Source organism: Anopheles ziemanni, chromosome 3, assembly GCF_943734765.1.
Source record: "Anopheles ziemanni chromosome 3, idAnoZiCoDA_A2_x.2, whole genome shotgun sequence".
Classification (NCBI taxonomy): Eukaryota; Metazoa; Arthropoda; class Insecta; order Diptera; family Culicidae; genus Anopheles; species Anopheles ziemanni.
This window is the reverse complement of record NC_080706.1, coordinates 49,650,398-49,677,217: the sequence shown is the minus strand read 5'-3', so window position 1 is coordinate 49,677,217 and position 26,820 is coordinate 49,650,398. Positions and strand designations below refer to the sequence as shown.

The window sequence follows — 26,820 nt, the reverse complement described above, 5'->3', positions numbered from 1 at the left end:
GATGGTTCCTCGTGCGAGCACTCTATTCTTCAACTTCAGTACAGTTCACTCCACTGAACTAGTTCGGAATCGAACCGGGTTGATCCACTGGCACTAGCACACATTAGCGCGCGGGCGCTCGGGTGCACACTCACACACAAACACACCGTGGGTCTACTGGCCTAGGACGGTCTTCGCATCATGGCAAATCCTGTTGCGAAGTCAAACGGGAGATGAAGCTGCAACGAGAGCACAGAAAACGAAAACGGAAATATCAGTCATACGGCGTGTGGCGGAAAGCGAACGTTCCCAGCTGATGTCGCAAGCCGTACTAAACCGGTTGCAGGTTGGTCCGCCGCTAGAAAAGGTCATCCCGCGCGAGGTTCGGACCTCGGATGCGTCGGCACAACTTTCCTTCCAGCCTCTTATCAATGGTTTCACCTTCTACGCACAAATGTCTCACGAAGGTACGCTACCCGTTTAGGTTCCCTGCACATCCGTGACATGTCGATGACGACTTCCACTGTTATTTCCGACGTAAAGCGGCGCTGTTTTGCCTCTTTTTATTCCCTCGTCATATCTTAACACGCCCCTTTCCGGAAGACCCATACATCACCCCGTTGCGGTGGATCCTCTCGAGATCCGACAGCTGGATACGGCGGCATTCTTTACCTCCACCTTGTGCCAACCGAAATTCGAAAGTTTACTTCTTTTTCCAGACCGCAAGCCGGAGCGCGCGCTCCAACTCACTAATGATACACCCCTATCCGCTGGTAACGGTATGTTGGAGGAGCTTTTTTTTTTTGGTGGCTGTTCGTTGTTTTTTGGCTTATGTTTTGGAATGTTTTTTACGCCCTCCGACGATGTGGATGAGTTTCCGTAGCACATCATGCCTACCGTCTGCTACCGAATCTGGCCTCTAACCTTACTTCCCTGGGTGGTTTGATGGAAAGGCGGGAACTAGCTGAAAATTTGCCTGTAATGTACACCACCCCGAGCCCGACATGGAGATTAATTTGTCGTACCCGGGAATCGGGAGCTCACGAAAGTACTCGAACCGTGGCGTCTATAGTCGCTACTTAGAGCGGTTTCATTTGAGAGGTCATGAAAAAGCTCTTCTGTCAAAATACCTTCATTGGGATTACCATGGCAACCTGTCGTGTGTGTGCGTGCGTACCAGCAAACAGAGCAGAACCACCGAAAGTGATAGCCGTTCGTTTTGTTCGGGTCTTTATAATTTTGAGTTAAATATTTACCACCAGATTCAAATTCGATTCGAGGGTGAAATCCGTATGACCACCAGGTGAGTACAACCGTCTGGAGTTTGTTTTCTCCACGACATACACTATTATTTGCCCTTTCTCTGCATCTCCGCATATCTGGGACACATGCAACGGAACGGACGCCGTGTCCGACCGTGCTTGCATACGTTTGATGAGCCGAAATAATTGCAACCGTCCCAAAAAACCCCACAGTGCCCTAATGTTTCACCAATCGTTCACAAATTGCGGGCACGTGGCATGGATGCCTCCGTTTAATTTCGTTTAAACCCTTCACGTATGCACTGAGACGGCGCTTGTGGTGATTTATGACCGCGCGCAATTCACTTGGCGCGATTTCTATTTTCCCGAAACATGTGTTTTTCCGGCGCGCCACAACATTATTACAATGCCCGATGGCACGAGCCCACCGAGGAGGGGCATTGCTAATTTTTTTTTAAATTTTATTTCTTTTGCTGTACTCTGCGAAAGCATGCGATCAAATAGAAAGATGCCTATGGTTATTTCTTTCTATTTGTTTCCACTTAGGAAAGTGAAACCCTCATCGGGGAGGGCCGTTTATCGCGCGTGGTGAAACCGCACACTCCGAGGTGGATTTCGGTGCCTCATCTCGGTTTCTCTGTCAACAGCTGGACAATTGTCACGGGAGGGTACCCGATGGACGCATCCGAAGACAAATGGGCACAAACAGTTTGCCGGATTTACGAGAAACGAAAAAAGAAACAAAATTGGTGGAAACTTCCATCCGTACGATTAAGATGACGAGATGAGGACTGCGCTTTGGACGGTTTCAGATCTTCCCGATATCTGCGAGCTGCTTCCTATTTTCTCCCAATTACACACAACTAACTTGTTGCCTGTCAGACTCTAATTGGTGTGCGAAAACGGCCAACGCACAGCCGTTCGTAGATCGGACTTGAAAACAATTTGATTCCGACACCTTTCCCTGGGCGTTGGAACTACTTTCCTTATCGATGTAGGAGATCCACCCCCCGAGAAACCAAAGGGAAAACCCAAACCTTGGGGAGCCAGGGGCACCGAATCTATGCCAACTCGCGCGCGTACACAGATGCGTTGATGGTCGATTAATTGATTAATCAACTGCCTCCGATCGGCTCTCGAGTGGGACGAGACAATTTTTCCCCGGCTGCCGCGTGTGTATCATTAATATTCACCTACTTCCCTACTAAGGAAAACTCGGGCGAACGTAGCACCCCATTTCCCCATCTCTCCCTCCCCCCAGCTGCCGGACACTTACATCACCCCGTCCATCGACCGTGCAGACACACAGCGAGGCCTGGCCTCGGGCGTGATAATGACCGTGATCGTGAATGGAAAAGGCTTTTCTCTCTCCTCACCCCAAAGCGCTGGACTTCCGCGCGTTGCCTCGTCCAGTGTGGGGAAAGGAAGCAAGGGGGCAATTAAAATCAGCTCACCCCAGTGGGCGTCTGCGCGCCACCACACCCCTACCATAGTCCGCGGGCGCGTCGTGCGTGCAATTCCGCGAGCCAGCGTGTTTGAAATGATTCGAAATTTTTATAGTCCCCCATAAACCATCGCGCCGATTGCATCGCTTGCACTGCACTCCAGCTGCATTTTCGCATGCCACTGCCTCTCGTGTCTCCCACTCAGGTGGTGAGGTAACGACCAGCCGTTTTCCACCGGGCGCCGAGGGAAAAGCTTGTTGGTTGGCGTGCAAAATTTCCCATATCACGCACTGTTTAGCGCCAGCCGGAGATCGGACACGATCGTTTTATTTCCAACATCCACTGCCGAAGCCGAACCGTAGCAAGTAGCAAAATTTGATCCATCTGTGATTGTGGGGGTTAGGTGGTGGAAAGAAAAAAAACAAAACCACCCACCTGCGAGCGTCTTGTGTCAGTTTTTTTCAACCCCCTTCTTTCCCCCCCAGACGAACATTCCAGTTGTTTTGAAGCAACATATTAGCATAGTGATCAACAACCTCCGATCCGTCTACTGCCGTCCCTTTTGCTCCATTTCTCGATTTCGTGCAATATGCGATACCAGCTTGTGCAGCTTTCTACTTTGATCTTTTTCCGATTCGCTGGGTGCGGGTGGATGGCCTTTGGCTCATCGCCAGCTCGGCCCAGAACGGTATCCGAATAGTTCATTGGTGTGGCACACACCGGGAAAGTGCGAATGGGTTTTCCTTTCGTGCGGTAATTTTTTTTCCGTATCAATTCCACACATACCACGAGCAGCGGGGTTGGGCGAATGTTTCGTGTGCGAGATTACGCCCCCCAGTGCTAGATTAAGTCATTTTTGATTGATTAAATTCGTTGTACCGCTTTAAAGTTGCGGTACTCTTGGAGCGTTTCGTTTTTTTTTTGTGCGTAAAAATTGTTGTAATGTTTATGAAATGTAATGCAAGAAGTACAGATATTTTCTTGTCTTTAAACAACAAGAAAATGAAATTCAGTTTTAATAGTACAATTTGACGGTTAAATTAAAAAGCACTACAGGAAGTTCTTAAACAGGTTCAATGGATAGTTTTTTTTGCATTCTAATGGATGAGAAAAGAATTCAAAGATTAAAATGCAATTAAATTTCACCAATCATGACTTCGCACCTTCGTTTTTTGATACCTGGTCCCGTTTAGCAACCGAATATGCTGAAAGTGCTGGCTGGTTCGACAAGAAACTGAGAAAGTAGAACATTTGTGCCGTGCCGGCATGGAAAAGGGAGAAAAACCCAACACTCCCGACACTCGATGATGAGCCTCGTGCTTAAAGCAGCGTTACTAGCAAAAACCGATCGAAACATTCTTTCGATCGCTACCATTTCCAATATCGCGTCACAAACGGTGGAACAGCGGTGATTTACCGCTAATAATTTGGACCATCAACAAAAAATGAAGGCTCGAGGGAAAGGCGCTTGCATCGATGATAATCTATTATCGGCCATTAGGTGGGTCAAGACGATCGGAACATTCTTCGGATCGGAAATTGGTTCCCTGGGGATGTGTTGTGTGTGTTTGCAGCGCCCCAAAAGTCGGAAGTACAACATGCTGTTCGTACGCAAGCAAAGGCTGCCCGGTGAAGTTAAACAACAACAACAATAACAAGCACGCGGGGAAAACAACCTCCCCAAGCGGACGAAGAACATTAACCGAGGTGCGAACGATTGTAATTGGTACGTTTGCGCCTCATCGCGCATCGGACCGATGTAAAAAACGAACAAAAACACAACACGGGAGAGATTATGCTCGTAATTTGGTTGCAGTTTTTCTTATCGATCGCGCCAGAGTTTTCGTTAATCTTTCCTCAACAGGGTCAGTGGAGTATGTCTTTTGGAGTTGTACGGTTTCCGGGTTCGGGAGCGCGGATTTGCCCGGAAAATGTGCCTCGGACGGGGTGTCAATGGGGTAAGTAGGTTGCCGGCGATTGAGTTACCCTGAAGGAATGTGAATCGATTACAGATTATGTTATTAATTTACATCTGTGTTACATGATTAGATCAAACCCCGTAACTCTAGCTTTTAATATCTATTTGTTGGTAAATCTGTTGGTTGTTTCAATTTCAATATAACTGATTCTATTTATTTGGTGCGTGTCATTAGCTTTTACTTACAATATTATTTCTATGGGTTTATCCAGTAAATGTTGTGAATGAAGCTAATCTAACATATTTAACACAAAAAGTTCACCTTTTAAATACCCCTGTACAAATATTTCAAATTATTTTTATGTGTTAAGATAGTAAACATTTCTCTCGGGAACAACGCATCTGTATGACACTCTCCAAAGCATTAAACAAATTTCTTCGCTTTCACAGCTACTATCGAATGATATATGGATCTTTCACCGAGACGAAACGAAACAAACTTCCCATAATCAAATACATCCCACCACAACAATCTGACCAGGGCACATTTCGAGTGGGATTGTTTTTAGTGACTTTTCCCATCTTTAAACCGCGCGTCACCGTTCCGGATTGCTCCCAAAGATGGCTAACGGGGTCCCGGGTCTCCGAAAGACGGTGTCCCGTTGGAACCCGACACGCACTGGTACGTGGCCCAGCGACCTACGCATCGGCCCGATGGCCGCCACGTTGGTGTTGGTGAGCATTTTCCGTTACCGAGCGGCGCTTATCAGCGGACAAATTCGGGTGAATTAATTATTGAAACACACCGCGCAACGCTGGCTGAAGTTCGGATGGCCGCCGAAGAAGTCGGTCAGCTGAAAAATATGCACCCACCGCATCCACAACCCCCTCCCGCCCATCCCTCTCACCGAAGCAACCGTTTCTCCGGCCGCCATCTTCCGCAGGGTGAGAAGTCGAACGTTGACGTTTCTCATTTGAGCCTTCTTTTAAATAGTTTCTTTTCGTTCCGTGTGCCGTTTTCGTCCGGTTTCTCTTCCCGCCGGTCGTCCACCCACCCCGTGTCCTGAGTGTATCGAAAACAGAACAACGAAATATTAGCAACCAACACCGGCAAGCCTTTCTCCCGAAGCAAGCGAGTCGTCATCGTCGAAAGTTGGTTCACCAAGAATGACAACCGGCACACAACACGAGAACACCGAAATTTGAGTCCTTCCACATAGACACACACTTAGCAAGGTCGACCCTCTAGTCCACTACCGAAATGTGCACCCATCTAAGCACCTCAATCCACTTAGAGCTCACTAATTAATCACCGTGTAAACACACTCTTTCCGTCCAATCTCGTGAAACACTTCGTACAAGCGACGATCGCTCACTCTCGCGCTGCTCGCGATCGCGAACACGGGACGCCAAATGGGAAAGCAGTGAAAGTTTGCTCCCGTCCCGTCCCGTCCCTCCCTTTCCCCACGTCCAGCCTCCTGCTCCGCCGCGTGTCCACCGTTCGGGAGCAGCTACTCACACGTACACATGCAGGCCGGATTCCGACGGCGGTGTGCTCGAAAAAAAACTCAAGAGACTTCTGCCTGGCACCAGCGGGAACCACAACAACGACAGCAGAGAAGAAACAGCAAACGGCACGTACGTCCTCAGTCGCGCACTGTCCGAACCGAACTGAGCCAGTTTCCGGTGCGCGGCGCCTGTTTTATCAACTTTCTTTCTCGCCGATACCACGCGGCCCGCGGAACCCGTCGAGGTGAAGGCTTCGAAACGAGCGGCGCATTCGGTGGCTCCGGTCCTCATGCGGTCTAGCGTGGCTTCTTCGGGTAATCTCAAGGGAGCTGCCGTGAGCCATGGTGAGCTTCCAGACGCCAAAAATGGCAGGTGAGATGAAGTGAGATTTTAAGCAACTGATTGCCGACAGATGTGACAGACAGTGTGAGTTGCATCTCTTGTTGTTAAGGAGATTAGCGATTTGTTTTTATTTCTAAATTATTGGACAACTTAACTTTAGAACAAAAATTTCTAAAGAAATGAGCTAATCTAATCTTTTTGAAATGTTAGCCCATGTGCGGTAATTCTCATTAAGAAATAACTTAATATTTGAAATTCATCTTCTAAACTAGTAAAGATACAAAATACAAAACCTAAACCTACTCTCCAAGCATGGAATTTGGTGAAAGATTCTCAAAATACAAAGAAATATCAGATTTGAAAATAACTAATACGCCAATTGTTCGAAGTGAACAATATAAAATTGTACAAAAGATAAGCGTGCTTCTTATTTATACTATAATGAAATAACCTGTCTTGCTTAATGTATGTATTAATGGTTATCTACTATTTGTGTACTAAGAATAAGAGAAAATATCATACACCTTCTCAATCTCGCAAAATAAACTCATCTTCATGCAATGCAATGCAATGAAAATTCAAATACCTAGCTTTGGTTTGATCGTTATCCTTCCGGTAATCGGTAATCATCTCTGTGACCCAATACAGTACAAAGCAATTATGATCCAATCGGAAGTGACCCGTTTGTAGGTAAACCTGCTCTAGTCAGCAAAAACTGCCTACTCCAGATACGCAAAGTTAGCATCGATGCACGGTGCAGTGAAAGTGCATCGCACAGCGTCTTATGCTGCATCATGTTTATAAATGAACGAGTTTGTTAAGAAGCAAAGCATAACAAACATAACCCTTGATCTGAAGTTTTCTTGTAAATATTTTTCCTTACGATCCCAAATTGCGACTGTTTCATTGTTCTAAACATTGTGACCATTACCGGTTCGGTGCATTGTTACGCTACAATATGTTTACCGAAGTGTATCACCGATGATAACGTCACCATTGTACTCTTTGCATCTTTTAACGGTTGTTTGCATTGCAATTTATTTATTTTACTTTATGCTGATATAGACGCGCCCTTTCAGGAAATCAATTAGTGGATGGCTGAGTGGATTAAAATGTTTTATGTTAATTTTGTATTTTGATGCCATCTCATTTTCTAAAGGGAGTTTTTAATGACATCTTTTTGCATATTCAACACTAAGCAATCTCAAAACATGGAATACCATTGAAATAATTTTCGGTATTATTTAAAGTTAAATTAATCGTTCGTATTATTTTAACGGTTGGTTTTCGTATAGTTTTATTTATTCTCTTTTTTCTCCTCAATACACTGAAATCGAGGGCGCAATGCGACCCTTCGCGTTAGCCTACAATAAATAAATAATTTAAAGTTAAGATTTGGCAGAGACACTTGAGAGAACTCTAAGAATAGGGCGTAAAATAAAGGACAGCAAGGATCCCGATAGCACCAGACAGACACATGTTCCGACGAAGCTCACACCACCAAACGGAGCGCTCGACGCATTCAAACCCGCGAGTAACCGCGAACGGCCTCTAGCGGTCGCGCCAAGCGTTGCCGCTTCGAAAGCTTTCGTTGTGAAAAGAAAGTAGAGTGCGCGCCCCAACTTCCGGGGCATTCGCGAGGGAAAAGCTCAGTTCTGAGGCTTCTGCGCCGAGTAGGCGAGATCGTACGCCCGGCCGTAACCTCCGTAGCCCGTGTGTCCGTGGCCGCCCTCGTCGTGTTCGGTGTGCGAGTGGGAGTACATCGGTTTGGCGACGATCTCGTAGGTGGTGGACTTGTGGCCGCCTCCTCCGCTGGCCAGCGACTTCAGCCCGACGATGGCGGCCAGCATCAGTGCCAGCAGTCCGGTCATCAACGCTTTTCCGGCGATCAAAGCCAGCGCTCCGAGGCCAACGGCAGCCAGCGTACCTGGACGAAATAAGGATCAAGAAGGAATTAGGGGAGTTCTCAACCTGGCTAGTCGCTCGAACCTACCCTTCATCATCATGGCACCGGCGAGCAGAGTTTCCAGCCCACCCTTCTTGCCGAGCTTGCCCTTGCGGCCGATGAAAACCTCGCGCGCCTTGGCGAACGCATCGTCGTCCATGAACTTGAGCCGCAGCGAGTGCGTCTGCAGGTAGTCGTTCAGCTTCGTCAGCAGGAACTCGTCCAGCCGCTTCTCCGGGTTGGTCGGGAAAATGCGCGTCACCTCGGCGATGATGTCGGCCGTCCGCGTAATGTTTGCGCCCGGATCGCGGACCACGCTCACGCCCGACATCAGGCTGTACTCCTTCTGGTTGGTCACACGCTCCAGGAAGGACACCAGCTCCAGCTTGAGACAGTTCACGTTGTACCGCTGCTCGCACATCTTCTTCGACGAGGAAAACACCGAACCACCACCGTTGCTGGCGATGGCCGCATCGACACACCCGAAACCGACGAGGGCCAGCGCGGCCAGCGGGAGGAAAACTTTCGGCGAACACATTGTTACTGCTGGGTTACTGGTAAAACTGAAGATGCTGTAGATGTTGCTGTAGACGGCTGCTACCACGAGATTGACACCTGTTTCGGAACTCGAACACTTGCTCACTGACGAACTAACCGCTCCCGTACCGTACTTTTATACGATCGCGCACTTGCAATCGATCATCGATCTTTCCCTTGTTCCCGCTTCCGAATTTTTCGATTTTCCATCCCTCCCCGGCGCTGGGCGAAGGGCAGAACCGCAGATGAAAAATGATGCCAGCCCGGTGGCAGCACAAAAAGGCCAAACCGAAATGGGCAGGAAAATCAGAAACACACTCCGGAATGCCCGGGAAACCCCCCCGGACGAGCTGCGAGCTGCGAGCCGTGGACGCATTTTCGCCGAGGTTTGTTTAACGCATGATTAGGTTCGCTACGCGATCACTTAGCCCGGGAGACACCTGTGCCTTGATCTTGGCCTTGCGCGACGCCCGAACCGGCTGGTGACAGACCGAGAGAAACTTTCGGTGGAGAGTAATAGAGAGGTAATGATCGAGATTTTCGCGGTTCAATTAGATCTGCTGGAGCGGTGCTGGAGCGCGGTGTGCGCCCGGCGGGACACCGCCAGCGAAAAGTGGTTAAGCCCGCAGACCGTTCGGGAGGGAAATTGCTGCTCTAGGCTGGAGGTTTTTCGGCTTCGGGTACCGAGGCGGGACGATGCGACGCAAATTTCGAGCACAAATCCCCGTCCGCAGCGCGGAAACGGGTCAGCTCATTGGGTTAGTGAAGCGTACCGGAGAAATTTTCCCTTTCGATTGAATCCGTTTCCAGTTAGATGTGGAGCAGTGCCGGTTCGGCAGCGGTTGACGAGCAATTGGACAGCCGATTACACGACCATTAGCCGAATGTTCTACCTCCCGTTCGACAAAGGAACTTTCACGGGCGGAGAGGGGGACACATTAGGTTGCCCAAAGTTGCATACGCTTTTCCAGTGGTTGAATTTTCAAATCAAATCTCGAGTAACCCACTGCACAGGATTGTGGAGACATTACCCTTTCAATTACAAAACCCTTATCTCAGACCATGGTTTAAACGTTGGACCTGTATAAACTTTAAAAAATATCAAATACCTATTGGTAAATTAAAGACCATCAGAGGGATGTATTTGATGATAAAAATTAAAAAATTACCAACTGTTAATTACCAAACAGTATAAGGAAAAGCAAGTTGTATGACTATTTGACCAAGGATTCAATTAGGGCTTCAATTTGAAGTTTCAATCTGAATTATTTCCAGTATTCTAACCCGATGGAAACATCAAAGCTGCCTTGGACCATTTAATGCCCTTACCCCCAAAAACATGCAAAAATTTTAAAACTTCTGTTTAGATTAAACTACATACATATTTTTAATTCCGTTGATAGTTTTTCCTTGTCAAAAGCCTGAATTTGAAAGCTTTATTGCATTCGCAACCATCAATAACATTCCAATCATTTTTCACGAACATAATTTTCTTTGAGCCAATCAAACATGTACATTTTGTTACTTTTTAATTAAAACTTTGTTATAGTCGATCTAAAATTGACAACCGTAAAATATTGGAAAATGAAAAAAGTAATAATAAATGTTCAGCAAAATTACTATATTTGGAAATGTGCAGGACATTACTTTTGCTAATCCATTCCCACTATCCTCAAAAAGTTATGAGAATGTTACTTTTCTTTAATGAAATCTTTACACTGTTTTCTTCAATTCACGTTAGTGCAATAATCTCTTCTATTTTGTCCAAAAACCACGGCACCTGATATTAAAATCAAAACACAATTTAGATAAGTTGGATTGTTCTTGCATGATCGATTTTCATATTCTTAATTTTCTTTCATTCAAATGTAAATTCACAAACTCATTTCGTAAAACGAGCAACTTTGTTGCAGAATAATAAAAATAAACCCAAAATTAAAATTCAACAAATTTTTCAAACAAACAAACAAAAAAATCCAAAAAATACGACAACAAAACAACAAAAACCAACAAACATACAAAAACAAACAAAACAAAGCTTTACCGCCTTATAAACTTGATTTATATCAATCGAGAAAGCCCGGGAAAAAAACTAAGAAATTTCTCCTATTTTAGTTCAATATTCAAATTTGTTCCTGGCATTTGCAGGATTTCCAAACGTCAAAAATATCCATGGAGCAAGGACAACAGGCACTTGCGTTGCAATATCCAAACCAGTTGAATCTATAGAAGAGATTTCGAAGATTTGCCAAATTTTTTGAATTGATTATTCGGCCCCCAGATCTCTTGAACTTCTTCTTCTTCTTCTTGGCGTAACGACCTCTTGGTCATGCCTGCCCGTTAGGGGCTTGCGAGACTTGTTTCTCTGTTGTACGTGGATAGTCAGTCCTCTCGTACAGGGGAGGGTCCGGTCTCGGTTAGGATTCGAACCGACGCCGTCGAGGTGGTGAGCCCCGACGCTCATGGGCCGATTTTCTAACCGGCGCTACCGCTCGGCTGCCACTTGATCACTTGAACTACTAAACATGAATAGACAAGCAAGAAGGTTACCCTTATCATTACCGTTTAATCTCTATGTGGGAACTGGGGAATCTTAGAAGGAAACACCCTTAAACATAGAATCGATCAAAAACATTTCCAAAACAGATTTCAACGGTTTTTAAATTATTTGGTATGGCTATGGTAGACTCTCATTGCTTGAATCGGCAAATAAATCTTTCAAGTGGTTTCTAATCTAAAACATTATGCCATATTTGTTGATTTGATTATTAATCAACACGCTTTACCTGTATCAAATGCATCCCGAAACTGTACATTTGCTGATCATTTTACAGAACCGATTTGCGAAAAAAAATACTACAACATATTTCAACGTCATTGGCAATGACCTGCTTCTTTTTTTTTGTTTTCGTCGAATATGTTCCACGCTTTGTCCCAGAGCGCAAATAGAAAATCATCGCCGCCAAACCATGCCTTCCCGCAACGATGGAGGCGCAATGAATGATCGAGCGGTGATCGATGAAGTGCACAACGCGCCCAATTGGGTCATGCGTAATGCTGGCCCGACTTTTCACTCCGCATGTGCCCGCACGGACCACGTCCGTTACGGCTAACTGCGACGACAACGGTACCGTTCATCTTTCAACGTTCATCTAAGGCCAGCGAGCCTTCGCGTGTTTGCGTTTGATCCAATCATAATGCCTAATTTTCTCATCATCGCCCGCGGCGCTCGGTGCGCCAGAAAACTCAATTCTTCATTTGCCTGTTGCGTTTATTTACACATCATCCGGTGTCATCCGGCGCGCCGGAAGCAACATTCGCCGGAATGCGTGGTGCGTCGGGTCGGGGTGATCAATAAATTATTAAAAGTAACAAATAAATAAGGCTCGTCGAGGGGGGCGGCACGCACTTCACGCAAAGGCGCGAAGGCGGGCGCCGTTTTTTGGTTGGAGGTATGAAGGCTGCACCGTTGGGTGGACCTCATAGCAGGGGTTGGATGGGCCTTAGGCCAGGGTCGCGTACGGGTAGGCTCCGTAGGCCAGCTCGTGAGCGGGGGCCTGTCCGTTGCGGTGCCAGTCCTGGTGGACGATCTCGGCGTTCACGGGCTGAGCGCTGGTGATGTAGGCGGTGGTCACGCGCTCCTGCTTCTTCGCGAACAGATCCTTCAGGACGGTGAAGACTGCGGACGGGACAAGGGAAAAACGGGGGTTTGCGAGATTTAAAAACCAACTGTACCAAAAAGCTAGCTTAAGCCGACTTACTGGAGAACTTCAGGGCCATCAGACCGGCCATCAGTCCCTTGAGCGAGATGAACTTCACGACGGCGAGCAGGATGGGCAGGACGACGGCCATCTTCAGCTTCAGGGCCAGCAGCAGAGGAAGCAGCATCTTCTTCAGGCGGCTGCTGCGAGCTTCTGCAGACGAAAGCACGGAACCAAAACACCAACGAGATTATTCGAAAGCTGTCCAAGGTCGGGGAAAGCGTCCAAGTGATCGTGGAAAGCTTCACCGCTCGGAAACGGGTTCGTCGCTTTACTGCTATGCAATGTTTTATGAAACATTGTGAGCAACTTTTCGTTACATTAAATGTTTCCGAACATACTGTATTCCAGCGGAGGGTTACATAATGTTTAGGAATGAACTGAATTGTTCAACACTAGATGAATATTAAAAAGATTATTTTTGTATAAGCAATACGTATGACACCATTTTCCTTCAAGTGAACCGATTAAACCATTTTTCTTCAAAATTCTCACAATAGTACACATAACTAAACTAATTTAAATATGTTTTGGTTCCAATAAGCAATCCCCTCTAAATAAGGAGGAAGAAAACAAATTTCATATCATTATTTCATCATATCTGGCAAACATTTTCAATTTACTTCCATCACCTTGTATTCATCTGGGTTCGTGAGATTCTTTCCCCGACTCGGACCGTTGTTATCTCTTCCATAACCACACTTTCTCCCATTGTAAAGAAATCGTTCCTCCCGTTGGATCAATGTCGCCCAAGGCCTCCCAAAAACCACCCACAACCACCCCACACCCGGTGCCATCGAACCCCGTTCCCGGTTATTGATTTAGGGGAAAGTTTCCAAACAGCAGCGACGGACCGCCAGCGGCCTCAACAGCCTGGGTTCTTAAGCCGCCCGCAGCCACCGATCGAGGCGCACTTGTCGCGCAGCCACCGGCCGCCGAAGTCGCCCGCCGAGAGGCCGAAGCGGCGCGTCACGAGATCACGCGTTGTGCCAATGACCTACAAAAAAGACGGAGAGCAACAACGCCCAGCCCCAAGACGTTGTAAAATGCCGCGGTTGTAAGTGTTGCGGGTCCTCGCGTCTTCCTTTTGGGACGTCCTTCTTGCAGCTCGTTCTCAGGGCGGCACGCACACCGGACCGAACGATCGAGTTCATCGAACCACATCGTCGTCGTCGGTACGAACATAAACGGCCGAGCTTTTTCTCCCTGCTCGAGCACCATGGGTATCGTAGTGGTCAATTAAATGTCGAATATAAAAAAAATTATTTACCTTATTATAATAGAATTGAGGAAAATTGAATTATGTGGGCAATACTTCAAATTTTCAAAGTGAAGTAAAATTAAACTGTTAAACCGGGGACAAGTTCACCAGGTCCTTGAAACATTTTTGTCTACATACTCAATTTTGATTTAAAAACACTTTGATCATTGTCCACGAGTGCTGTCTGGTATGCTAATGATCCAAATCTTCAAACGAGGATCGCTGGTGCGAGCTCTCTTTCTCTCTCCTTTTCGATACAATACCGAACCCCGCACGCACCGCTGCACCAAGGGTTCTTGATCACCTGTCCCGTGGGACCGAAAGAGCCAAGAGGAGGACGTGGCCGCTTGGAGCCACCGATCGAAGGGTGTGGCATACATTAAGCATAATTCCGAAGGAAGTGTGTCTTTGGAGCGACTTTCCCTTTTTTTGGTGTGTGGGGCGGCGGCGAGTTCCTTCGATGATACTGTTCCCCACATGTTGTGGTCCTCCTCGTTGTTTTCTGCTTCTCTTCCATTTGTTTTTTCTTTCTTTTTTACTTCCTTCAACCCTCCTTGTGGAACTCTTGTTGTTGTTGTTGGCATTGTTATTACGCACGACGACGTGTTGTATGCGCACGGGCGCGCCGGTTGTGCCGGTTACAATATTTTGGAGAATTTTCGAAAGCCGGATCCGGTGTCGAGTGAAAGTTTCTCTCCCGCGCGTCCTCACTCCACTCCCCTCCCATACCTCACCTCCCCCAAAAGGTGGTAGCGCGACAGGTATTTCGAGGCACGCCCGAAGTGTCCTGGAAAAGCGCGCACGGAAGGTGCAACCCGCGGAGGACATTTACACCACACCCGATTGCATTCGCCCCGGCGTAGACGGGGAGGGTGAGAACTGGTGGAATGCGGGACGAACGGTGCACTACATGCACACGGACATACACCGAGTGTGAGCCAGAGGAAGCGAGATGGAGATAAAATGCAATTACTTTAACGAGAAATTCATTAATCTACCAGCAAGCGGCGATCTTTTTCAAGTGGCACGTTTTTTGAAGCCCGTTTTTGGTCATTCCCATCAATTTCCTGCCAACCTGCGATACCTGATATTGGGGCCATTGCTGGTTGGAACACCTTGGAAAAGTTTATGTTTTACCTGCAAGCTTATCTTTTTTAACAGATTCTTTTCTCTCGACATCAAACGAAATATTTTACTCAATTCTTTTAACCAAATTAAATTCTAGGTCCTTTAGAAATTCCTCCAATTGTACCACTGTGCAAATAAAAAGCAATTTAACCTCCACATTGTTCTATTGCAGTAATTATCTCCAAAAAAGCTACACTTTTCCATCTGTTTCGAGCGATTGTAATCTAATCTAGTCTCACCTTCCAAAAGATCTTTATTCTTCGTTCGCATCGCTTCTCGGGGCGATTAAAAACTTTCTCTTTCGACCCCAAGGTGCCCTCTGGAGCATGGCCGATTTCACTCGTTCTAGCGCACCAGAACCAGTTTTCCCTCCAGCGTCCGAAGTCGATGACCTATTCTAATCGGTTTCACCTTGAGCCCGGGCGTCTCGCCATTGGAAGATGCTCGAGAAAGGGCATCCCGACCGGTAAGACGTTTTCCCCCAGAAGAAGTGAAAGTTTTTTCTTCTACATATTCTATCGAAGGCCACTGTTACGAACCGTGGCGGCAGGAAGTGGGCAGTTGTTGCACTACCGCACAGCCTTGAACCCCACCGAGAGATGGAGGAAAAAGAGAAAAACCAATGGGAATCCCGAACTACTTTCCCAACTACGACCCTGGGACGAGCTGGTCCTGGGAAGACGAAACTTCGATCGTGAGATTCCATCGAAAGTGAATTGTTGTCCCGAGAGATGCTTTCTCCTTTATAAAACACCACGTCAGCAGCCGAGGGTCGTGCATTGCTACTGGAGACATCTAACTGGAGCAGGCGGACGGTTACGCCCGGTTACGATTGAGTCAGCAGTGCGGCCTTGGGCCGAAGGGGAAGAAAATCTGCGCCGCAAAGAAAAGGGGATACCCTCGGCCAGCAGGTAAGATGACGCAAATCGGTTTCGCCCGGCTAATTTCTATCCCCTCAGACTCATATAGCGCGGCTTTGGATTAAGAAAGGTTTGGGTTTTGGGGATACCTTGGTTTTGTGGGGGTTTGGAGATTTTGCATCATAGGTTATGTCCGCAAGGCAGGAATTGACTGATGAGTCTTAAGAGAAACTCATAATTTGTACACTTTCTTCTCATATGTTGGGGATTGGCGAATGATGCAATCCTGTTGCCATTGACCGTATGCCTTGGTGAAAGAGGACTTAGTCAGGTTGTTACATCAAATATGTTTCATCAAAAAAAAAAACAAAACTAAAGATCTACTCGCGATTCCTATTCCTCAACTATGAACATCACTTAACAACTCTTCACTATCAATTATTCTTTTGTTGAACCGATGTTACTAAGAAGTTCAGTTTGTTTCAGAATTCACTTGACTTGTTTTCGAATGGATCACTCCATCGTCCAGGTGAAATCGTTTCCAAGACCTCAATAACTGTTGAATTCTAAATATTCATACACTGTTAAGATCGTCAAACTTGCTCTGGAATCAAACAGAGACACATCCTTTGTGTCATCCTCAGGCTTCTGGTTTGAGCTTTGTCTATGACGTTCCCCCTACGTTGCACTAAAGATATCAAGAACTTTGCACTAGCACACACACACACACCAACAAACAGTCACCAGAAGCACTCCATGGGTCTCACCTTCGACGGTGTTCTCCTCGGTGGGGACGCTGAACTTGAGCGTATGCGAGGCGAGGTAGCGCACGGCACGCTCAGCCAGATCCTCGTTGGAGCGGGCTCCGAAGGCGCGGACCTCGTAGTCGGCCGACCGCTCGACGGCGAGCCCTCCGAACAGCGGGAACCGGGACTCGCTGTCGATCTCGTTGATCACTCCGATCAGCTCGGTTTCCTCCTTGGAGTCGGCATACGCGACCGCACCGAAGGCGACCACGGCCAGAGCGGCAACTAGGAAACAACGCTTGACGGCCATCTTGTCGGCGAAAGAGGTTGGTTTTTTTTTAGGTAAGTTTGAGTTTGCTCGAAAGAGGGCTCTAGTGGCGAGGAACGCACTTGCTGGTCGAATTAGCTAACGCTGGCTACTGATGGTTTAATTTGCTATTACGATGCTATTTATGCGATTCCGACAATCCGTCCGGGACCACGCCGGAGAATCCGAACCCGGCGGTAGGGGTCGGTCGAGTCCAAAATTGTCCGCGGCCAACGGACCAGCTGGGCGAACCCTGTCCGGCATCGTGTCCACCCAGGTGTTTATGGGGCGAAAACGCCCTCCCTCCCCCGATCGGTTTGCGGATTTCGTATGCAAAGCGCGTACTCCAACTCCAACCGGGTTGGTTGGCTGGCCGGATCCCTCCAACCGAAGCCCGGATCGATCGATTTTGGGCATGTGGGTAAGCCGCACACCATTGCGCTAACGGTAGCAAATCATAACCGTCGTCGTTGCGGCGACGACGAAAATGTGTGCCAGAACGTGACGTGCATCCGGCGTGCTCGGTGTTCGTTTTTCCCGCTGGAATGCAGCACGCTCGTGCCGGGATTTTCGTTTTCGTTCACGAGCCAGCCGCCTCCATGTTCCTCATTTGCCCCGCTCGAACCCATCAGCTCTCGTGAAGCTCATCTTCTTTACCATTTCTTTTTTTTTCCCTCCAAAGCAGTGGTCCGAATCTGCGTCGGGCAACCTTTGCATCGTTTTCGCTCATAATTGACGGGTGGCTCCAATCCGTGGCCAAATCGCGTTTTGATGGGCATTAATAAGCGGGGAGAAATTTGGGTTTGGGCCACGCCGAAGCCATGCGCCCGCACCTCGAAGGGTGAGAATTTATTGAAATCATTTCAATGTCTTAATGAGCTGCAGATGATGTTCCCCCCAAACGGCCACAACTATCATCAGGAAAAGGTAAAAATCAGGTCTCTGATTAATGATCGGAGAAAAATTATACGCCCGAGGGGAAGACTTAATAAGAAAACAAATAATTTTAAAATTGCAAAGTAAGGCTTAAATATAATCAAAAAATAGGAAAGCACATATCATATGAAGAGGAAAATAAATGAAACAGAAAAGAAAAATAAATGAAAATTATTTGGTTAAGTAATATTAAAATCAGAAACTGAAAATCTTGGTCATTTAACAACAATATTCTGTGATATTTTGCTTAAAACACTGTTCGAAAAGCTCATAGCAAAGTTTAGAATGATTGTTTTACCAAAATGAATGTACGGTTTCTTTCCGAGAAACAGTAATAAAATATTTAACATCAACTTTAAATGTATAACAACAATTGAATTTCACTCATAAACTTTATCATTTATTTAACTTTATCATACTTACTATGTTCCCACATTTCACAAGCAGTAGAAGGTTTTAACATACAACAGCATAAACATTATGTTAATATTACTGTGTTTCCGAGCATGAAAGTAGTTAATTTCTTTCCCTCCAAGTCCGACGCTCATTATCACTTGTCTACAATCGTGCGCACGCACCCAGACACGCACGTTTTCCGACGGACTCCAACCAAACTCCCAACCCTCACGCCACAGATCCTGTACGCTCCCAATTATGTTTTTTTCCCCCCGGCCCGAACCACCAAAGTCGTCGAAAAACGCATGTCACATTGTCGATTCCATTCCATTCCGACCGGTGTCCTCTTCTAGTTCCGGCTGCGACCTGCCGGACAATGGGACAATGGTCAACGTCGGTTCGGCTGCGTATAAACGCTACACTTTCCCTTTCGGCAGACCTTAACCGTCCCATCCCCCAGGAAAACAAAGCGCCCACTCCAGGCGCATGTTTAGCCTAAGCTGACATTCCAGAAGACATGTTTGTCATTTCCAGCAAGGAACGAAAAAGAAAACGGGGGAAAGAAACCCCACGCTCTCAGGCTGCGCTGGGAAACCGGCGAAGGAAGATGCGTAAATATTTTCCCAAAATTATGAAAACATCTCCACGCCGTTGTGCCTTGTTGTGGGGCCTCACAATGCGGCGGAGTGACACTTTCCCTCCCCAAAGTGGGAGAGAGAAAAATAAAACAACCGGAGCAACATAATGGTTGCCCCCAAATAAACCATCACATCCTCCGCTTCGAGCCCGATTCATCGCTGGTGGTGCCTTTCGTATCTTCTAATCGAATCACTCCGGTTTCCATTTAGCGTACCATTAAACCCTATCACCGCTCGGCGATCCCGGGGAGGATTCTGTCTGCCTGCCTGCCTGCCTTCGCTATCGCACGAATTTGTGACAATTTCACCGAACGTGCTAAAAAAGAAATTCGGAACTCCAAACTCGGCACCACGGGGCAAGTGGCACCGTCTGTTTTCGAAGAAGAAAAGAAACGAAGCCACCACCCTGGGAACGCGTTCCCTCCCAACCCCCAACAGGGGGAGAAGAAAAAAAAACAGTTAAGTCAACAGTGCTGTCAATCATTTTCGTCTTTCCGGCGGTACGCGAACCGAACGAACCCATCGGGCATCGGGCCACCATTTGGCAAGTATCTGGGACACCGTGAGCTATCAGTGGAGTGTGTCGTCTCGGTTTCAAAACTCTCAAGCCTCGTTGCCGTTCGGTCGGAAATAAAAGAAAACGTTTCGGCGCTTTCGGCAGGTTTTCCGTTTTCGGAAGAACAACTTGCAAGATGCTGCTGATGCCCCCGGAGGGCGGAAGTAGTCCAATTGGTGCTCACGAAAAACCTAATCGTTGTGGGTTTATGTGCCAAATAAACGAATGGGTTGTTTGTTTTTTTTTCAATAAGTCTTTTTTATTTTTATTACGGTTTTTTTTCTGCTGACAATAGTCTATTACTGGCATGTGAATGTGCGTTTTTGCTGGTTCTTTGTATATACGTTCGATGCTTGCATTCGCTTGTTTTGTGTACCATTTAGCTTTTCTTCTCATTTAATCTATTGTATGCTCGACCTGACCTAATAGCTGAGTGCTTCGTTTAATTGACCCTGGGAAATCTGTTTGGTTTTGAACAACTAAAGATCGCCAAACGCGACGCGGGCGATCGAAGGGTTGCAAACCCCTTCCTATGTAGGACTGCTTCCTGTTTCGGTTGCGTACCGATCTGCTAGGTAGTAATGGTTAACTCTGGTGTGCCGTTCTTAGTCTGTGCAAGTGTTTGCTTTCGGTTTTGTCTCCTCGGTTTGTTACTCACTGTGCTGCTAGGCTAGGCGGTAGCGGTGTGTCTATTTTTGCATTGTGTGTTTTTGTTTTGTTTTTTTTAACTTTTCTATTGTGAACCTTTTCCTACCTGATTTACCTGGTTTTGTGTTAAGCTTTTCCTTTTACTTTTTCAATAATTTAATTACATAAATAAAAATAAATTAACTACACAACGTTCGTTCGTTTCTGGTTTTTGTGTCTGTGTTTGTGTCTCGATTGGTGTGTTTGTTTGTCCCTCGCGCGCTACACTTTTCTATCCTCCCACACTCGATACTCGGTAATATAATAAGTTACTAAACACTACAAAAAAAAATGTTTGAAGACAAATGCGAACCGCTTCGTGACTCCCACCAGGGGTGAAAAAATCGGCCCGGGAAGGTGGCAGGATCGGGATCCAGACGCGACCTTGCCGGCGCTCCCTTCCCCCCCGGTGGGCTCGCGGTACCGAAGCGATCCGAAATGGCGCAGTTCGTTACGAGTAGGGTTTTTCTTCGGTGAAGGTATGGTACGGTAGACGCTGTGGCGGCGGAGGCGCGCACGCGCGTGTGTGTGTGCGCTGAAGCCTTCGCTAACACGCGCAAAGGCTCCGCACATAATGCGCGCGGGGCCCCCATTGATGAAGAGCAGCATTAAGAGGTAGGGTTCGGGGTGCGTTATCCGAACAAATGCAGATGAAGTGTGGTAGAGCGTTTGTTTTGTTGAACGATGCGGAAAAATGTGCCGCCCGACAGGAGGCGCGTTGTGGTGAAGAAGAGAAGAAGAGAAGAGAAAGCTGGTGGCCTACCTTCCCACCCCAAATGGACCGCAACTCCGCACCCTGCCAGCGCCCAACCCGGGCATCCACGAAAGGCGAAGCGCTTCGATCGGCTTTTGGTCGGTGTATTTACATAAACGGACATCCGGATACTCGATGCCATTCGTGTGCTGATGAGAGTCCGCTCTCAGGCTTCGTGGAGGGGTGTAGGGTGCTGTGTGGCGGAGGTGGGGGTGCGTGCGTGCAGGCGCTTTGGTGTAGTGGGAAGGAGTAATGATGACGCACCAATAAGCGTGATGCTCTGGTCGTCGTCTCGAGCCGCTGCGCATCACTCTGTTAATTGCTGGCGGAATTGGGCTCGCGATTTGCGTGTCTCAACCTCCTCTCGCGTTTGTCGAGGACGACCCCGAAAGCCACGGCCCATGCAACAGGAAGACTAGACATCGGTATGTTTGTTCGTCGTGCAAGCGAGAAGATACGGCGGGCCGAAGGATTGGCCTCGAAAAAGGGTGAAGGCGAAAGTGGGGCGAAGTCGATGGATGAGAGAAGTGAGAAAGAAGGCAACGACGACGATAGTGGAGGAAAATACAGTCGAGAGAGAGAGAGAGAGAGATGCTGCGGAGTCGATCGGTTCCTGTCGATGTCGGCGGAAAGCGTTAAGAAGGATGCATCGTCCATCAGATGGCGTTGGAATGGAGGTGATGTGCTGGTGCTTGATCAAGTGTTTCGGTTTCCCCTCCTTCTACTTGTCCTCCCTCCTTGCGGGTGGGGAACCCTTCCGAGGGCTTCCGAGGGCTTACTGCGACGGGGCCTGAGCGCTGTAGGCGAGCTCCTGGGCGGTGTCGTAGCTGCGGGCGTACGGGTACTGGGCCGAGGCGGCACCGCCGTTCGACCAGCCGCCGGCGCTAGCACCGGACGACCATCCGCCAGCACCGGCCGAGGCTCCGCCACCGACGACGGCACCTCCCGAGCCACCTCCGGCGACCTTTGAGAGCAGGTTCAGCGGAGAACCACCGGCGCCTCCGCCAAGGAACTTCTGCGCGGCCAGCACGGCGGCCATCACGAACGCGACCTTCGAGACGAGCAGGGCCTTGACGGCGAGCAGGGCGACGGCACCGAGGAACAGGGGCAGCAGCGCGAACAGCTTGCCGCCGAGGGCGAGCACCAGCGGGCCGAGGACCTTCTTCAGCTTCTTGCCTGCGAAAATGGAAGCGAAGCACGCCGACGAGACGCGACGGGTGGCCGGGTGTTAGACGGGGGGTCCGGAACCGGTGGGGCGAGTTCGACGACGTTCGGGGAGACGATGGTTGTTGGTGTTAGCGGGTGGTTGTTAGCGGATCGGAAGTGTTACGACACACGGCATTCGGGGTAGGTGGGAACGAAACGGGTGGGGAAAACGGAAACAAGCAAACGGAGGGAAGGGCGGGCGGTTAGTTTGGGACGCAGTCGGACACGGTACGCACCTTTCTTCAGCAGTCTACCTTCCTCCAGCGAGCGGGCGATGTTCTCGGTCGTCTCCTCCGGCAGCTTGAACGTGATGGAGCGGGCGCTGAACAGGCGCTTGGCGGAATCGATGGCCAGATCGAACAGGGCGTCGCTCTTCTGGTCGGCGTCGGCCGGCAGCGTGCTGATGATTTCGTTCTCCGAGATGGCCTTTCCGGTGCGCTCGGTCGGGACCGCCGGGTCTCTGTTGATTTTTTTAAAACGATGAGATTAAAACGATATAATTCTGGCACTAAATCTTTTGAATGGGTTTCAAACAGATCCCTTCAGCATTTTCCTTTCATTTTCGTGGTTCATCGTGTGTTTTTTTTTTTTTTTAATTATAAAGAAACGAATATTCCATTCCAAAATTGTGATCGAAAACTATTAAGTATTGCGTCACTCGTGATTTGTGAAATTCTTAAGTAGATTTTCTGCTGATTTTCTGATGAAAAAGAAACCATCGGGATAAGCACATAAGTTTCAATACCCTCAAAATGAATATGCAATGTATAGCAAATAAATAGAATTAGATTTTAAAACACCCAGTTCCACCCTCGATAATAGGAAATTCGTAATGGAAGTGAAAAGTGCGTAGATTTCAACAATCTTATGTATCTCTTCGCTTGGGAATCATTTTGAGACTTCTGTCAACTAAAAGCTGGAGGAGTTTTATCACTTTTGGCCACCATCATCAGAGAACTAAACATGTATTGAATTCTAATCCCTTTACTGAACATTCAAACACTGCTTTTCAAAGGTCTTTAGATCCTTGGGTCCTTTGCTTAAGCACTCTCAAACTAAAACACACTACAGGAACAGGAAAACACTGAGATCCGGATCGACCTCAACCGGGTGAGGAATGGCAACACTTAAAGATCACCTTGCGAAAGTGACACCCGGGGCGAGCTCGATGTTGGCGGCGCGGGCGGCACGGTTCAGCGCCGTAATGCCCTTGACGGCGAAGCAGGTTCCCATCTCGTCACTGTCCAGGCAGGAGCCGAAGTACTTGGCCATCATGTTGAACGCTCCGCCGCTCGGGCTGGAGCCCTGCTCGGCCGGTGCCGGGGCGGCCATGCCCACGGCCAGAAGGGCGGCTACTGCGATAAACACTTTCATTCTGCTGCTGCTGCTTTCGAACAAACAAATTGCACTGTGCGTGGCGCGGTTTCGTTGCGTTCCTTTTGTACGGACACAAAAAGGACACTCGTGGCGTTGGGTTGTTTCGATCACGATCACTTGCTCGGTTCACACTTCGGTTTTCGGGCGGAGCCTATTTAGCTACAGTTCGTCTGTCTGCAACGTTCGCTAATGAATTGTGCCGGTATCCGAATGCTGTAACCCCTTTTATAGCGACCGACAAAAAGAAAAACACTCCCCCGAGCCCCGAACCCGAGCCACAAATCTCCGGCTTCTCGCGAGCACGAAGACGCTCGCACACGCACGCGAGCGCGCACACACACCCAGCAGCAGCAGCAGCAGAAGATCGCTTCTTCAAACAACGAGATTGATGATAAATTGTAATACCAAGATATTATGTTAAATAATTTTTAAATCCAACGCGCCGGAGACGGAGAGATGCAGCGTGGTGGCGAAGAAAATGAAAGAAACACGAGATGGAGAAAAGCCGAGCGGAGAAAGAAAGCGAGCGAGGAGAGATGAACACGGTGTCTTAAAAGGCCCGAGATCGCGAGATCGCGAGAGAGCACGCGTGCGCGAGTGATAAAGCTCTCGCGACCGAAGACGACGGGCTAAAGACGATGATGATGCTCGAAAAGGAAGCAATAAGTGGGGGGAGGGGGGACAGGAGGTTGGCCAATCGGTTGGAGCAAGAGCGAGTGAGAGATGCGAAGAAAGTGAGCCGATGCTTGACGATCAGGTGGCGCAGGAACAATCGAAAGAAGAACAGGATAGCGCACGTGATCGGGCGTGGTGGGAAGGAGAAAAAGGGAAAGAAAGCCAACGAACTGGCCAGAAAGGGCCGGGCAAGGGCGGGGGTTGGCAGGAGGTTGGCTGGTGCGCTACGGAAGAAAGCCAATCCGATCCGAAGCATCGCGGCGTGAGATTCGGGAAGCTCGCGGGTGGAGTCTGTGGGAGATTGTTTGTATATGTGTCTGTGCGTGTGTGTGCGCGTGAGTGTGTGTATCTGGCGTCGCCCAGGCTCCCCGTTTGGCCATTCGGGCACCGTTCGGGTCCACCCGGCTTTGGTTGTATTGTTTTTAACTCCTGGTGTCCCTGTTGGCATTCCCATCCCGATCCGGCCATCAAGATGCCGATGACACGAACCGAACCGAACGCGCACGCACGACCCCCTCCCAACCGGACTGGGAAGCTGTTAAAATGGAACCGAAAGGAAACGCCAAGAAAAGAAACCTCCAAAAGCTCGAACTATCGAACAGAAGATCGAAACGCGATCGAAGATATCCGCTCTGGAGGGTGGAGGGTTTGAGAACGCGGGAAACGCAGGGAACGTGACAACCTGACACTTTCTTTCTCCTTGACAACCACACACACACACACACGCAGGGTGTGCGAGATGGGTGGCGGTGACAGGTTGCTCACAAGGCGAATGTGTCGAACATGTGTCCGACGCAAGTGTTGCAATTGGCTTCGCCGTTTCTCGTTCTTCCGGTGACCTAATCCACCACTTTCCCTCCGGATGGACCCACACACACACACACACATACACACTAAGACAGAAGTGCGAAATCCGGCCCCTCGGGGTTTACCCACCCAAAACCCTCCCCTCAGTCCGCTGGCATCCTTTGCAAACCTCCCAAGATGTGATGCTACCGGGAGTTTGGGAAGGCGAGCATTTCTCTGATTCACCTCGCGCGCCTTGCAAAAATTAATGTGACGCAATGTGACTAAACGGCGTGAGGAAGCAGGTAGCAAGGCAAGGAGGAAAACAACAGAAACCCGGATCGGTTTCGTATCCGCCGACGAATTCCTCAACCACAACCAAATCACGCGAATGCAACAGGACCTGCCGGGTGGTAGTCGACCGTTTTCACTTTTCTTCTCGCCCGAAGCTCCGAAGCTCGTATGCTCGGCGTGTGATATTCCGATGGCCAAATTAAGTGTGACAAAGGAAAATATTTACACGAACCATCTCAAACAGCAAGGCGGCCAAGATCGATCGAGGGGGAAAAAGGGGGGAAATACTTCAACGAGCATGAGGGCAGCACGGGGCGGGGAGAAGATGGGGAGGATATCCAGGATGAAGCATTACTTAAGACAACGGAAACATTGAGCTGATGGGAGTCCCGGGGTCGGAATGTCCTACAAACAAAAGTGTTTCATTTTGCCATTATTTTCCCATCGCGAGCGCCTTTCCCTGCCTTCCTTCCAAATGGTCTCGCTGTTAGTGTTGCATTTGGTTTTCAAATTTTTATTCCAACCCCCACCCCATCCCCTGTCCTGCGCCCCGTCCGGCCGGCTGTAAAAGATTATAAACGGTGAGAAACCGAGCGACGAACCCTAAAATTCCCATCCGTTTCGTCGCCGGAAGAAGCGCTGGAGAAAGCGTTGGAGTCTTCCGTCTCGATTGTGTGTGTGTGTTTGACGAGACGTCTCCGTCTTCTGATGGCTGATGGTGATATTCTTCTTGTTTCCTACCGATAACCGATGCGGTGCGCGATTGATTCCGGTGACAAGAAAAAAAAGGGGCGAAGATGGCGACAACGACGACGATGGTGATGATGATGATGCGTTTCGATGGAATTCCGTAGCGTGACCATCGCTTGGAATTCGCAGCCGAACGGAATGGCATGGAAATGTGGGTCGAGCAGAAGAAAAAAAAACAGGTTACAGGGATTGACGCGGGGAGGGCGCGGGAAAACGTAATTGGGTAATGTGTGATTTTGAATGAAATGTCTGGCTTTCTTTGGGTCCCCGCGCTATCATGTTTTATTCAATATTACAAATTGGATGTCGTATGCTCCTATTAATCTTACCTTCATTCAATTGAAAAAAAGTATTTTTCCTTTTTTTGAATGAATAATAAAAAAATGAAAATTATTAAAAAATTCACATACATTTTCCAAAGCACCCGACAATTTTCTTACAAAAACGTGTGTAAACAGACAGCTTTCTCATTAGCTAACTCGAGTGCATTATACATTCCTGCTTCATACGGTTCCGCGGACAATGGAAATATACATATCCGAAATAAACGTTTCCAATTTCACCTACAAAAGTCGATGCCAAAATTAAAATTGTAAATCATCATCACCACCAATTTTCCTCCCATCCGCATCCGAGAACGCGAAACCGAATCGAATTCACATTCATCCGATTCGCCGAGAGCTGTGCGCCGGGAAAAAGACAAGCAAGAGAAAAACAGCGTAACGGTAACAGGGAACCAAAAAAAAAAAAACAAAATCCCACCAC

General features: G+C 48.2%; 3 protein-coding genes across 3 annotated transcripts; all 3 read right to left on the bottom strand.

Annotated features, from left to right (window-relative positions):
• Nucleotides 1–8,104: 8,104 nt before the first annotated feature.
• On the bottom strand, nucleotides 8,105–8,938 carry LOC131284931 (uncharacterized). Its single transcript, XM_058313790.1, has 2 exons — nucleotides 8,449–8,938; nucleotides 8,105–8,382 (listed from the first exon to the last, which is right to left on the bottom strand). Exons 1-2 carry the CDS (start codon nucleotides 8,936–8,938, stop codon nucleotides 8,105–8,107), a joined length of 768 nt encoding a protein of 255 aa, XP_058169773.1.
• Nucleotides 8,939–12,440: 3,502 nt separating this feature from the next.
• On the bottom strand, nucleotides 12,441–17,003 carry LOC131288376 (uncharacterized). The gene is made up of 3 exons (XM_058317505.1): nucleotides 16,715–17,003; nucleotides 12,699–12,851; nucleotides 12,441–12,616 (listed from the first exon to the last, which is right to left on the bottom strand). The coding sequence occupies exons 1-3, from the start codon at nucleotides 17,001–17,003 to the stop codon at nucleotides 12,441–12,443; spliced, it is 618 nt and encodes a 205-aa protein (XP_058173488.1).
• A 4,739-nt stretch (nucleotides 17,004–21,742) lies between these two features.
• LOC131288532 (uncharacterized) lies at nucleotides 21,743–23,547 on the bottom strand. The gene is made up of 3 exons (XM_058317672.1): nucleotides 23,312–23,547; nucleotides 22,410–22,633; nucleotides 21,743–22,143 (listed from the first exon to the last, which is right to left on the bottom strand). Exons 1-3 carry the CDS (start codon nucleotides 23,545–23,547, stop codon nucleotides 21,743–21,745), a joined length of 861 nt encoding a protein of 286 aa, XP_058173655.1.
• Nucleotides 23,548–26,820: the final 3,273 nt, after the last annotated feature.

Bases quoted from the DNA above. Each gene is read 5' to 3' on its own strand.
- LOC131288532 (XM_058317672.1), bottom strand. From the start codon at position 23,547: ATGAAAGTGTTTATCGCAGTAGCCGCCCTTCTGGCCGTGGGCATGGCC. The intron at 22,634-23,311 runs GTGATCTTTAAG...AAAAATCAACAG, and splicing joins CCGGGTGTCACTTTCGCAAG to AGACCCGGCGGTCCCGACCG. The intron at 22,144-22,409 runs GTGCGTACCGTG...CCATTTTCGCAG, and splicing joins AGGTAGACTGCTGAAGAAAG to GCAAGAAGCTGAAGAAGGTC.
- LOC131284931 (XM_058313790.1), bottom strand. From the start codon at position 8,938: ATGTGTTCGCCGAAAGTTTTCCTCCCGCTGGCCGCGCTGGCCCTCGTC. The intron at 8,383-8,448 runs GTAGGTTCGAGC...TATTTCGTCCAG, and splicing joins CGGTGCCATGATGATGAAGG to GTACGCTGGCTGCCGTTGGC.
- LOC131288376 (XM_058317505.1), bottom strand. From the start codon at position 17,003: ATGGCCGTCAAGCGTTGTTTCCTAGTTGCCGCTCTGGCCGTGGTCGCC. The intron at 12,852-16,714 runs GTGAGACCCATG...TTTCGTCTGCAG, and splicing joins CGAGGAGAACACCGTCGAAG to AAGCTCGCAGCAGCCGCCTG. The intron at 12,617-12,698 runs GTAAGTCGGCTT...TCCCGTCCGCAG, and splicing joins GATGGCCCTGAAGTTCTCCA to TCTTCACCGTCCTGAAGGAT.